Raw genomic sequence first — 14,572 nt, forward strand, 5'->3', positions numbered from 1 at the left:
AAACCATCCATCAAAGTAGAACCAGTTTCTCCTATTTTCCCATTATAGAGAAGACCACACATTCTAGAATTCCTAATGTGATTCTAAGACTTCAGGGAATACAATTTTTAAAAATTATTTAAACATCAATATTGTTTGACTTTCCAATGCTACATCATTTGTCTTTAATATTTATTATTGTCCCCATGCATTACCAATTTTAGGAGGTAAACACAGAAATGTAAAAAGCAAAAATAACAAAGAATGCCTTGAACAATTTGGAGTGAGAATGGATTTCTGAAACAAGACCCCAGAGGAAAAATCCTTCCTCATTTGCATTTAAAACTGTATGACAATTACACAAGAAAAAGAAAGGAGGGAAAGTTACAAGAGGAAGGAAAATGTTTGCATAGTAAATAACTGATAAAATTTATAAAATACATTTATAAAAACTGATAACAAATCAGTAAATACTTACAACATAGAAAAATCAGCAAATGATAAATTAGCCAAAGGAGGACAGCCAAATGGCCAACATGAAACGATGCTCAATCTCACAAGAAATCAAGGAAACGCAAATTAAAGTAGCAATGAGATGCCATTTCACACTTACCAGGTTGGCAAAATTTAATAAGTATGAGAATCTCAAGTTAGGTGAAAATGTAGACTAATGGGAACTCTGATACACTGCCAGTGGAACATACTGGAAGTGTACATACTGGGAATATACTGGTGGTGGAAACCAGTATAACCATGTTGGACAGAAATTTGGCAATCCCTAATTAAGTTGTAGATACATATACTCCATGAGCCAGCAATATCACTTTTAAGTATACATCCTAGATGCTCTCTCACCAGGTATATGAGGAGACATGTTCAGGAATGTTCAATGCAGCATTACTGCAATAAAAAATGCTGGATGTATCATAACTGTCAATACTAGAATGAACTAAAAATTAGGATATATTCAAATAACGGAATACTTTGCAACAATTACGATCAATTAATTACAAGTATATCAAACAACATGGATGAATACTGAACATATGCTTGGCAAGCTAATAAAATTACAGAAGGATATATATATATGGTACATATATACAAAACATTTATATAAAAATGTTACCAAGCAAAACAATAGCATGTATTATTTATGGATACATATACCTATGGGAAAGATAAATGCCTGCAACAAACGAAGAGAAAGAGAAGGAAATGGGGGTTTCAATTTAATCCTTTTAAAAAATTAGAAGCAAATATTGCAAAACATTAAGAACAAATCTAGGTATAAGTACACACATTTGTTATATTACTGCTTTACTTTTCTGTATGATTAAAGCAATTCATTTTCTGTCAAATATGTCTGGCAATAGTGTGCTGTTCTGCTGAGCTGGAAACATCTCTTTATCTTCTGAATCCTCATTCATCTCAAGCATTTAGCATCTTCTATCATGAACGATAGTTACTGTGTGCATGACCCCACTCCACACCCAAATGGGAATCCTCTACCACCTCTTCAGAGCAGGGCCCACACCTATATATGTTTCTCTGCCAGAGAGTGACTCACAATATGTACAAAAAAGGCCTTAATACATGTTAAATAAACAAATGCATAAATAAATTCAGGGAAGCAAAAGAGTAGCTCTGGCTATAGCCAAAAATAAAAATGACCCTGAGATAATAAAAATTAAAATTAAATTTTATAATAAAATCATACAATTATAATAAAATTAAATAATACAATTATATTATCAAACTGTAAAACACAGATGAGGCAGAATTCACCAGTTTCAGTTTTGTTGGGGAATTTAACCAAATAGTCTCACACTGATTCTTCATCTCCTCCCAAAAAGGATTCTGTGAGCAAGTCCAATTTTCACACCTAGAGAAATAAGACTTTCAGTTGTTCTCCATAAATTCATACAGGCATTTCATAATTTCATCTTCCCAGGCAAAGCCTTCCCCTTCTCCTTCCCACCTGAAATCGTGCCACTATCACACACATCTCGGCCTGGAGATCTGGTATATGAGTGTTAGGAGTGAGAGGTGGGGAAAAGGGAAAATAGGTTATTTTTGCATATCTTGTGGGTTTGCTAAATAATTAGTGGGTTTCCTAAACTCACACTATTTTGCCAGATTCATTTACTGGGAGGTAATTCCATTCTTCTTGTGGAAGAGTCACACGACCTGTATCACTTTCTGATTGTTTAATCTTTAAGAAATCCCTAGAAATGATAATCCCCCCCCCCCCAAAAAAAACCCCTAAGAGTCACTGGACTTGAGATTCGAAGTCCAATGAATAGATGGATGAAAATAATATAAGATATATTAAAACATTATTTTTTAATTATTTTGAAAAATTTTCCCTTTTATAATCAAGATTGGAAAGGGTTTTCAGATTCATGATATGCTAAATTCTTCTAGATAAGAGACAGGTGTTTCCAGTTAGACCTAAACAAAAGCTTTTCTCATTCCAGAGTTGTAGTGATAAAGAAACAGTACTTTGGCTCTCCAAACGTCAGACAGTGATGAGGAAAGGAAATAGAGCAGATAACTACTTCTGGAGGTAACAGAGCTGAACTGGAGTAAAAGAAGGCTTTCTTCTATAATAAAAATGAGAATGTTCACACACGGACATACTAATTTTTAACCACATTCTACAGAGGTCAATTAATCCCCACGTTTAGCCCCAGGCAAGTGTTGTTTAGGCCCAACAGAAGTCTAGGTGGTGAAATCACCCAATTATTATTCCAACTGGAATTTTGAAAGCCTGGAAGTGTTTTCAATCATGTGATCCAACAGAGACTTGTAAATAAACCTGCTGTAAATAAGCTCTAAGATTTTGAAGGAAAACAATTTAAACATAACTCAATCTTAAAGGCAGACAATAGAGAAATGCCAAGATAAGTAATTCCCAATGTGCATAATCTCATATATTTAAAAGGTTAAATGAAATGGATCTCAAAGATACAATTAAAGGCAATTAAAAATTAACCCAGGCGACATTAGAGCAATCACCTCTATGTGAATTAGATTTGGTGTTTGGGGGGAAACGAATGGCTTTGAAATTACCTGTTACAGCTAATAAAGAAATCAAGGAAATGCTAGGAGGGCTTTCAAAATAGCCACTACCTGGTGCTTTTACCTTCTGGAAGGTGACTGCTCCTGGGAAATGCTCTTAAAATTCCATGTGTTATCTTAGTCAGGACTAGTAAAAGTTTCTTCGCTTTTAAATTATATAAAGTAAGATACCTTCCCACTGCCAAAAGGTATCTACCTTCTGAGAATGTCCTCGTATGCTGCATACACCCCCCATTTATGTACCAATATCTTGTCAGTATTTTTATCCAAACTACTTAAAACATCAGAAATGTCTATTTGCAACCTGGAGTTTAGGCTCAGCTAATCGAGCATACTGAGGCATATTCATGCTACATTTTGGCACAAACGTCAAGATATCTAATTTTATTATTAAATTACTGTCTGAGAAATCGCTTTAGTAACTTTTTAGTAAAGACAAGACCTTGGTGGAAAACCCTCCCAGGAATCCCATTTGGTAAAAATGCAGTGTAACTATATAAGGAGGATTCCATAGTTACCCTGAATATTGAACTCTTATGAGTAATGCAAAAAATGTAATAAAAGTAATGAAAATAATAATACATGGCCTGTTTTATAAAACTTTGTTGATCATATAATTCTTTTGTTGAGATAAAGTTTCACTCTTGTCGCCCAGGCTGGAGTGCAAGGGCGTGATCTGGGCTCATTGCAACCTCTGCCTCTCGGATTCAAGTGATTCTCCTACCTCAGCCTCCCAAGAAGCTGGGATTACAGGCGTGTACCACCACGCCCAGCTAATTTTGTTTTATTAGTAGAGATGGGGTTTCACCATGATTGGCCAGGTTGGTGTCAAACTCCCGACTTCAGGTGATCCTCCCAAAGTGCTGGGATTACAGGTGTGAGCCACTGCACCCGGCCAGTTGATCATATAGTCCTGATCTTCCTTAACATTGGCTTCCATTAATTTAGATCACCAAGTGTGTGTGTGTGCGCGCGTGTGTGTGTGTGTATTCATCACTTTGCAAAAATGCAATAGAATTAGTATTGGCTATCATTATATGCCACTTACTTCAACATACTTTTCATTTAGTCCTTTTAACCCCATAAAGTAGATACTATTATTTCAATGATGACAAATGTAGAAATTGAAACTCAGTGAAGAAACTCTTTAAGATGCCACACATATCTTTTGGTGTGTGTGCTGTTGCATTCCTAGGACCTGGCACCATATCAGGCACTATGTGTCAAATAAATGTTAACTGTCCACATAGCTAATAAGTATCTTTCTGATCAGGATTTGATCAAAGGCCTATTTTAACTCAGAGTCTCTCTTTTTCCAAATCAAGGAAGGGCATGCAAGTTTCTTCTAAAATGTGGGCTACATGGTTTCCGTTGCTCTGCTCTGCCATTCTAGTCAGAAAGCAGCCACAGACAGTATGTAACTGAATGAGTGCAGTTGTGTTACAATAAAACTTTATAAAACCAGACAGACAGTCCACAGTTTCCTGACCCCTGAAACTGTCACTAAGATAACTACAGAGACAAAAATACCAATCAGTATTTGCATTTTATTGTCTAAGACTCAGAACTGATAACTCTGTGATGGGACTTGGGATATTTACTGATTTGGTCCTGGTTAGATCATGGTGCTTCACCGATGCAACAGAGAATTAACTATGCATGATTTACCTTTCTTAAGCCTGGCTATGAGGAAGTCAGATCTCACAAAACAGTCTCCTCAGAGAATCCCCTACTCTGAAACAGAAAAACTATCATTCATCATTTTATAGAAATAAAGAACGAGGAGTCCCTCAGCAAATGATAATTCCACATGGTAACATAAGCCCATGTAGTAGAAGGGATCAGGGTAGGACCCCCAGGAGAATTACCTAATTCAAGTCCTGTGATGAAGTTGTTCAGCTTCCCTGTAAATGGAGATGATACAAACATCAAAAAGCTGTATAGTTATGAAAAAGTATTTTTTAAAATACCTGAAGTCCTCTATTAACATGTAGTTTGACTGACAATTTATGACCAAAACAGACAATCTTGAGTAAAGGTTTGGAAGGATCTAGATCCACACCTATCTTTTAAGAAATTATTCCTGGCATAGGCAAGAATCTTGCCCCAGATTAAAAAAAAAAAAAATCTCATAGAAAAACAAAAAATAGTCATTTAAAGTATTAGAATCAAAAGTCACAAAAGGCAGTTCCTTCTTAAGAGGGGTAGACTGGTTCATATTCTCTCCATGGTTGCGAGAGAAGCAACACAAAAAAATAAAGATTTAAACTCCTTCCCTTAAAAAAAAAAAAAAAAGAATAAAACAAGATGAAAAAACAATGTGCCACAGACCACTAGAAAAAGTGTATGGTGAGGAAAACTATCAATTTTTTAAAAGTCAAGGCCAATGTCTTCCTTATGAATTATTATATTTATTTCTACTCTCTCTCCTTCAAAAGGTTTTGCAAGGATCAAACAAGATATATATGAAAGTGCTAGGCAAACCATTAGGCCCTATAAAAATGTAAGTGGCATAAGTATTATCATTATAATTATTATTACATTGATCAACTGAACTACTGCTATACTAACAACCAATTTTTGGCACACAATCTTTCTAATAAGACCCTAATCTCCTAGAAGGCAGATGTTTCTAGTCTAACATAGTGAAAAGCACCCTTGTTAGGAACATGGCCACTCAAATGCCTTTTGAATTTAATTGAAATCGACCCCAGAAAACAGAAGTTTAAATGAATAAATAAAAGGACAAACACTAGACTCACGATGCACATTAGCTCTGAGTTTTAAGTTGATTGCCTTTTTGCCTCTTCTATTTTAGCAGGTCAGTATCTGATAAATATCCCCCTCCTCCCTCTGTTTTAGCTCCGTTTAATATCAGATGCAGGAAAAATAAATAACTCTTTGCTACTGTTAGTTATGGGCATAAACTCTCATTGGAAAAGTGACCAACAGAAATGCAGCACAATGATCTGGGGGAGGGAGGAAGGAAAGGAGAGACCGGTAGAGCCAGAAGAGAAGATAGAGCCAAGAAAGAAGGTGGAAGTGGAATACAGAGGGCAAGCTTCCAAAGACCTGGGAATATGTTAACAGGTATCCCCTGCAGACAGGGGCTGTCAGTAAAGTGCTGAGCCTTGATTTTGTAATGTGCGTATTCCTATATCAGCTATACAAAATTATAAAAGTCAGACTAATAAAATAGACAACTAAAAAAATTTTTAATTCATAAACACATCGCTCAAGGCAATCAGAATGCAGTCTTCTTAGGACACAAGCAAAGGAGAGCACATTCTCTTGGTACCAAATTGGTCCCCTCAATACTTCATGTCAGTTTTCACTCCTCCTTGACTAACACTATCTCTTTTAAAAAGCACATTCCTTAATAAGGGATCACTTTTAAAACTTGGGGTCCAGCTTTCTGTATTAGGGAAACAGAAACAGACATGTTCCAAAAATGGTATTGCCATTGATCATTGGTCTAATATGGATACTGGAATTTCAGAGTGGTAAGCGTACTTTTAAAAATGGAACGTAACTGCCTAAAAGTCCATACAACACCATGAGTTTAGCCCTTGCAACATCCTTAGGAAATGAACTTTAATTCTGGAGCATTTCCACTGGACCTCTGGCAGGCAAAGGCAGTTGACTTTTAATTCTGGTCATCTCCCCCATTCCCTTTATTAAAAAATGTAAAATACTTCTAGAAGAAGGAGGAAATTGGAGCAAAAATACAGAAAAAATACAACATCACAAGCACAAAGCTTTCTAAGCGCACATTACTTGAAATTCTCATAGTCCGGTCATTTATTTGTAAGTAGTGACTTTATGTGGGTCCCAGTACCACAATGAAAAATCATACAGAAAGTCATATCCTTCACTAAAGATGTATGTTTAACAAGACAAAAAATAATTAATAACATTGTATTACAGTATCATTTTCTGACGCAAATATTGTGTTTGTTTCAAATGTGATATTTAACAGGCCCTAAAGCATAATACTTTTGTAGCCATTACCCTTTTAAAATTCCCTAACGAACAGGGTATCACTATCCTAAAGGACTGTCAATTCTACCATGTTCATTCTTCTGTTTGAAATTGCTAATATAATTTCCCTAGCTTCTGGTCACGTTCTTTAAAAACTCACTATTAATCTTATTTTTCCTTTAAGCAAAAAAATCATTACCCTGGGCTACCAAAAGAGCAGCTTCTGCTCTTCATGTTTTTAAAAAAATACTGCTTGTCCACCACGCTTGTCTTAGAAAATTTAGAAGTCTCACTAAAGAGCTGAGGAGGAAAACTGCTGGGAATGTTCACAGATACCTGATTTTACAAGTTTTTGTGGAAAGAGCTCGCCTTTAGATGAGTGTTACTCAGTGTTTATGAGGGTTGTTTGTCAAGACAAAAATAAGGTACCTCCTCCCCACAAATTAAAGAATCGAGTTACAATCCATTATTTCATTTCTGATTGTTTTTCTTTGTATTAAGTGGGAAAGTGGATACTGGATAAAAGTTCCCCGAGCTAAAAGACTCCACATTAAAGGCTCCAATTAGCTATAAATCAGTTGTCTTTCCTACTGGTGGAGAACAAGAGAGAAAAGAGAGAGGGGGTAGTTAGGGAATGAGAGAACTGGAAGAGCTTCCAAATTAAATTCTGAAAAACGTACCTATTGCATACCTAAAAGTTCTTTCAGAGGCTGTTAGGAAAATCCCATCAAAAATAAGACTAAAATCAAACCTTCCCGAATCTGAGGGTTAGGTCTTTTCTTAAGTGTAGACCTTCCATTTTAACCTTTAAAAAGAGCCTGAAGAGGTTAGAGACCCTCATAAAACAAAACTTTTAAGCTGCATGCTTTCCCTGCTCGTTCCTAAACCCAGAGAAGTGCCACACATTGGCACTATTGTTATGCAAACAATGCCTAAAAGGCTATAACCATTAATGACCTCTCATTAAAACGGCTTTGAAAAATTTGTCACACCATCTAAAAAAGCTAGCAGGTACCTTAAATCCATCTAAATCGACATTGAAAACACAAATCGCCCTGATTTGTAAGCTAAAACTCAATGCAAGTAAAATCTCAATATTCTGATGTTGTTTCTTGTATATCTCGTTCAACCATTAAACCAGATGCAAACAATTTACTTCTCTACAAAATTTATCTTGTAAAAAAGCATGATGGAATACATCTTTAATCAACCTTTAACCATATGCATGTGCGTCTACGCGTTTGAGTTAATTGGGAGAAGTTGGGTGTAGAAATGTACCGAAAGGACTAGAAAATCAAACCAGAGAACTACAAAATGAACTCCAAGAAACGTGGTTTTGAATCCCATCTTTCTCTCACCACCTCCCTCAAAATGTTGTAGCATTACAATACACCCATGTTTGTAATCGGTCATTTTTTTCTATGTCGAATTTGTGAAAAGTAAATTCATTTTATGTTAGGTAGCAGACGCATATTCTTTTTTATGCGATGCAACAAGAAAAATCCTGCTTAGCAAACCCAAGATGTCAAAGTTCGTTATATAAAAAAAAAAAATAAGTTCTTCAGTTTAAAACCGAACGTGCTAACAAATTTTAAAACTTTTTAAGTTTCCCAGGAAAACTGCCACTGCCTACAAAATTCACATGAAACGCTGACGTTGGATCTACTGTACTTATCAGTCAGGTTTCCATGAAATTTGTCAAACCGGCCAGAGCGCTGGTGTCTTGACAATTTCTTATGGGAAAAGCCCCTCAGCACCCTCCGGGCTGCGGAGGACATGATTGGGACCAGCAGCCGAGCGGCCCCGAAGGGACACAGAAGCGACTGCCAGGCTGCGTGGCCAAGCGGACGGGGAACCCTGGCCTCCATCTGAGGACACGAAGCGGTTCCGACCCCTTCCCCGCGGCAGTCGGGACCTGGAGAATCGGACAGAAACCAACCTCAGATCGAGTCTGGGGCAGGAGCCTTTGACGGCGGCCGCTTAACGCTGCGTTTCAGGTTGGGGCAAGTCCCCAAGGCGTCCTAAGGCCGCGGAGGGGCTTCAAACGCCCAAGTCCCGAAGACAGGCAGGGGGTCCCTCTGCTGAGCAGGGATGACAGGCTGGCCCCGGCGACCCCGGCCCCCCCGTCCCCGTCACGCCGCCCTCATCCGCTGAAGAGATCGGGGAGAGGAAAGAAGGTTCTAGAAAGTCTCCGTGGACGACGGGCGCTCGGCGGCCGCTTACCTTGGTGTACTTGATTTCGAGGTTGGGCGTGGGCGACGGCAGGAGGTGCAGGGACGCCATGAGGGCGGCCGGGTCGGCCTTCACCTCGCCGGGCATCTCTATCTTGCTGGAAGTCATGGTGGCGGGCCGGGTGTCCCTAGCCCGCGGCGTGGGGCAGTGCGGGCTGTGTGCGGTCCGCGGCCCGGGGGCGCGCTCGCCTGTATATAGGCAGGTGTCAAGCTGGGGCTCTTCTTATTGGACGTGAGGGCCGAGGCGCGGGGGGCTGGTCCATCCTACCTAGGACGCCCGGCGCAGCCTCCATTTACATAAAGCCCGCGCCGCGCGGCCGGGGACGCTTGGCGCCCACGGTCAAGTCCGCCCGGCTCCCCCGCCCCCCGGCCACGGGGACCAGCCCACGCCCACGCTGCCTCCACAGTCCTCGACGGCGGGAGCGTGAAGTTGAGCCGCGGCCCGCGGGCCTCGGCCAACCGGACTCGGTCTCCCGCTCCCCGGGCCAGAGTCGGCGTGAGGCGCACCGCGGCCGAAGTCGGGAGGGGGTCGTGGCCCCCGGAAGCGGAGCTGGCACGGGCTGGCGGGGACCGGAGCGGTCGGGTGCTGCCTCGGAGCGGAGAGCGGCCGGGAAAGTTCAGACTGCGGACGGCGGCTCCCAGGCCGCCCACGGTCCCTCCCATCGCCGTCGCAGAGCCCACCGAACCCCGTCCCCCTTCTTTTCGGAGACCCGGGGGGCGCCCTCCGTTCTCCTCCTCCGGGCAGGGGCGCCGAGCTCTCGGCAGCGACGCCCTCTTTCCCTTCTTCCCGACTCCCCTCAGCCGGGCCGGGGTGCGTGGTGGCCAGAGGGTTGGGGAGAGGTGGCGGTGTTTGCGAGTCTCCCTCGCCCCGCGCTCAGAATGAAGATCCCGGCGAGCGGGTCAGCGCGGGGCCGCCCTTGCCAGGCGTCGCCCGCCCAGTTGCTGCCCTCTGCCGGCCGGGACCGCCCGGGCCGCCTGCGCTGTGGCGGGAGGATGTGGGCCTTGGTCATCCCCGGCTTTTTGGAGGAGTTGCGTACTTCGTGGGCTCCTTTCGTTCTTCTCGGATCCCTCTTCCGGCTGTTTCCCCTCCTCACCCTAGCACACCTACAGAAACGCTATTTTGTTTTTCTGTTGTTCCTTACACGCTAAGAGCTATCGTCCCGCCAGACCTTGGGCTCATTTTACTGTCCCTTTAGGGTTGAACTTCCATCTCCCCCCTAGTTTAAGTGTTTCCGAAGTCCAACAAGCTGCCCCCTAGTCTGTGGGTCAGCCTGCAGGTGTAAACCAAGAGCCTAGCGACCCTGCCTCAGAATGGGCTTTGAACTCCATGGACTAAATCAGGGCCGCCATGGAAAGACCTGCGTAAGTCCCTTCCCTTCCTTACTCCTCACTCCAAATGTAAGCTTGATAGGGGCCTACAGTGTTGATAAACGCCTTTTCTACACTACCAAGCAACACTTTGATTCCCATCTTTCTGTTTTGTTTGAAGAGACAGGGTCTCACTCCTTCACTTAGGCTGGAATGCAGTGGCGCCATCATAGCTCACTGTAATCTTGAACTCCTGGGCTCAAGTGACCCTACCACGTCAGCCTCCCAAAGTGCTGGGATTATAGGCATGAGCCACTGCGCCCGGCCTGATTCTCGTCTAAAATGCCATTTTCAGAGCCGCTGGAGTCCCATTTCTTGGGTGTTGAGAAAACATTAAGCATCAGCCAGAAAACATCTTTCCTTAGATACTTTCAGTAACTAAAACTGCCTAATAATGCTCAGCGCTCGGATGCTAAGCAATAGTGAAAACAGACAAAAATATTTCATTTTAGTATTAGGTTTATAGAAATAAGTTCCAGCCTCTCAGAACCCAAAGTGACCTGGCTGAATTGTTTTCACGGAGAAACTACAGACCTTAGCTTGGGCGGTTGAGGGATCTCAGGGAATTTCTATGGCCAAAAATTATGACTTAATAACAGTATATGCTCATAAGCTATACTTTTATCAAAGCCTTAGAAGGTTAGAGATGCAATTGAGAAATTAAAAAAGTAAAATCTTAGAGTTCACTGGGGAGAAAGAGAAGGTCCCAGCAAGGGGAAACAGTGATACCAGTGGAAAAACGTATCACTAGTTATGAGAAGCTGTGGGGAAAACATAAAAAAGAGCCATAACAACATGAGCTGGGTGCTCCGCCAGGGAGGACTCCTACTCCCTGGGAAAGTTGACCTTTGGCTGGGTCTTAAGGGAGAAGGGAGGCTTCAACAAGAGCAAAAAGAACACTATAGAAAAGGTATAGAGACTGGGCACAGTGGCCCACACCTGTAATCCCAGCACTTTGAGAGGCTGAGGCGGGTGGATCACTTGAGGTCAGGAGTTCGAGACCAGCCTAACCAACATGGTGAAACCCCATATCTACTAAAAATACAAAAATTAGCTGGGCCTGGTGGCTGGTGCCTGTAATTCCAACTACTCAGGAGGCTGAGGCAGGAGAATCGCTTGAACCCAGGAGGCAGAGGTTGCAGTGAGTGGAGATCTTGCACTCCAGCCTGTTTCCCTTGTGCCTTCCTCAGTTCCTAAAACAGTGTAGAACACATAATAACTATTTAATAAGAATTTTTGTTGGTTGATGTGAGCAAAAGACAGAGCACTTTTTACAACTTCCACCATAAGTGAAAGTAACTTCCTTCACTGATTAAGGAACATTTTCTCCTCTTGATCTTAAATTTTGTTTTGCTTTTCCCCATCTGTTTGTATGTGTTTTGTTGTTGTTGTTGTTTTGAGATAGAGTCTCACACTGTCATCCAGGCTGGAGTGCAATGGCGTGATCTCGGCTCACTGCAACCTCTGCCTCCTGGGTTTAAGCGATACTCCTGCTTCCGCCTCCTAAGTAGCTGGGATTACAGGGACCCGCCACCATGCCCAGCTAATTTTTGTATTTTTAGTACAGATGGAGTTTCACCGTGTTGGCCAGACTGGTCTCGAACTCTTGACCTCAAGTGATCCGACCTCCTCGGACTCCCAAAGTGCTGGGATTACAGGCATGAGCCACCATGCCCGGTCGTTGTTCAAGCTTTTTAAATCAAGGTGGGGACAAGATTTAGCAGAAAAGAACAGTGAATTAGAAATGCTTCTTTGGTGTTCATCTTCTTGGTTTCAGTTTGTAAGATTTACGTGGCTATTACTTTCAAGGCTGCCTTAACACCTCTTCTCGCATTCTTATTTCCTCTTCTCTTTATCATCTTGTTTTAGCATTTTCTCATATTCTCTACAGATTTCACAATAGTTAAGACATCTCTGGCCAGATGCGGTGGTTTACACCTGTAATTAGGTCAAGGTGGTAAGATTGCTTGAGGCCGGGAGTTCAAGACCAGCCTGGACAACATACCAAGACCCTGCCTCTACCAAAAAAAAAAAAAAATAGCCAGGCATGGTGGTGCATTCCTATAGCCCTAGTTACTCAGGAGGCTGAAGGAGGAGGATCGCTTGAAGCAGGAGTTCAAGGTTATGGTGAGCTATGATCACACCACTGCACTCCAGCCTGGGTGACAGAGTGAGACCCTATCTCTAAAATGACAGTCAACTACCTTCAGATTTCTAACAATTTGAATTTCAGTCTTCTTCCCCCAATTTGGCTAAGAAACTGTTTTTTCCCCACCCTTACAGTGTTTCTCCTCCCACCCCCCCCATCTGTAATTATTTATTGCTTAGCATACATCTTGTTTGAAACCCCTTGCATAAGGGAACCTAAGCTGCAGCATGCTCTATTTATTTCCTTATGAAAACAATTTATTAGGCCTGGTGGAGCCAATATCCTGGAGTTGCAGAGGAGAAAAATAAATTCTTGCCTCATATTTCCTCACCTAAATAATAGAATGCAAAGTTGTAATTTTAAGGCATCAGCTTTATGTGAAGTTTGGCTTTAAGTTATGAAACCATAACAATTTAGGCTTCTTGTTAGCTGCGGTTAAGGGGAGGAAAGTATGTAAGTTGAGAACTGCGCTTTAGAAATCAATGAAGGGAACTAAATGTAGCTCAAAGATCCCTCTCAAAGAAGATACAGTTTTGATTTTGACAACCGAATGTCCAGCTTGAACATCGAGCTTCTGTGTTTAGGGGCTTTTTCAGCCTCAGGTGGCCCTGCTTAATTGCTTTCCTGTTCCCATTACTAACCATGATGACAACCTACCTTTCCTAACAGATACACTTGCGTTTTAATTTATCTTCAAAAATAAATCACACATTATAGCATTCCCCTCTTCTGGGCTAATTGAATCAGTTCCTTAAATGTCTCTACATGTAATGATTTGAAAGAGGCACATTGTTTGAAATATTTAAAAAATTAGGGCCCTTAGGTTGTATGCAGAATGATCTCAGTGCTTATTTCAGGTATAAGTGTTTCCTAATGATCTCATTCATCTCAAATGGGATATGCCTGGCCACTTTATTTGAAATGTTTCCTGAAAACTCTAACAGGAAAGCTTAATGCAAGGTATATTTATAGAGAAATGGTATTTAATTTATTAACAAAAGCTTATAAAGAGCTTTACATATTTTTATCCAGAAATGCTTAATGAAGTATTTGGGACCCATTATGAAAACTTCTATAAAATAAATCTACTTATATTTTTATTTAACTTGTATATTAACTTTTTATGTGAGATCTAAACTCTCATTTAATTATCCTATTACTTCTAACATCCAGAAGAAAAGAGGCTGAGGCTGTGGTATTTATTAACCATAAAAATTCTCTAGATATTAAGTTCCTCATTTCTTGATGTGGCCTCTGGTCACTATATTCAATGAGAAGAGGTATTTGGAGTTGCAGGGAGTAGAGTCCTAATTTATTATGACTCAAAAAACTATGTCTTGATACAAAACACAGTTCTTTTCTTTTTAAATATATCCTCTACTTTTCAGGGACCCCAGGAGACTATTTTAAATTTGGGAACTAGATGTGCCTTTGTTGTAAAGCCCAGTTCCATTTCGTATATGTTCGAGAAGCTTCAATTTGGGTACTGGGATGAGCTCAGTACTTCATCAATAATCACACTTAACAGACACAGAAAGAAATTAAAATTCCAGCTACACAACCTTTTCTGAAGGGCCTGAGGGAAATGCATTGGCGCCCCCTACAGCCGATGGTGTGTATGTGCAACTGAGTATTGTCCATTCAAACATAATAGCTTGGATTCAATGTATTTTTATCTGATACTGGTGAGAAATCTTTAAGAGATGTTATCATTTAATTTGAATTTGCCTTGAGAAAAAATAATCTCCTAGAGTCAGACAAATTTTAGATTTTAGTTAGTTTA

At 41.1% G+C, this 14,572-nt stretch overlaps 1 protein-coding gene across 3 annotated transcripts in view; it reads right to left on the reverse strand.

Annotated features, from left to right (window-relative positions):
• Nucleotides 1–10,153, reverse strand: part of ALDH1A2 (aldehyde dehydrogenase 1 family member A2) — a 116,421-nt gene extending 106,268 nt beyond the window's left edge. For all 3 annotated transcript variants that reach the window (XM_077939483.1, XM_077939482.1, XM_015142335.3), the window contains exon 1: nt 9,265–10,153. In XM_077939483.1, the coding sequence (XP_077795609.1) occupies nt 9,265–9,381 (117 nt within the window). In that variant the 5' untranslated portion in view covers nt 9,382–10,153. The remainder of the gene's footprint in view (nt 1–9,264) is intronic.
• Between the last annotated feature and the right edge of the window lie 4,419 nt (nt 10,154–14,572).

The sequence above is a fragment of the Macaca mulatta genome, chromosome 7, assembly GCF_049350105.2.
Source record: "Macaca mulatta isolate MMU2019108-1 chromosome 7, T2T-MMU8v2.0, whole genome shotgun sequence".
Classification (NCBI taxonomy): Eukaryota; Metazoa; Chordata; class Mammalia; order Primates; family Cercopithecidae; genus Macaca; species Macaca mulatta.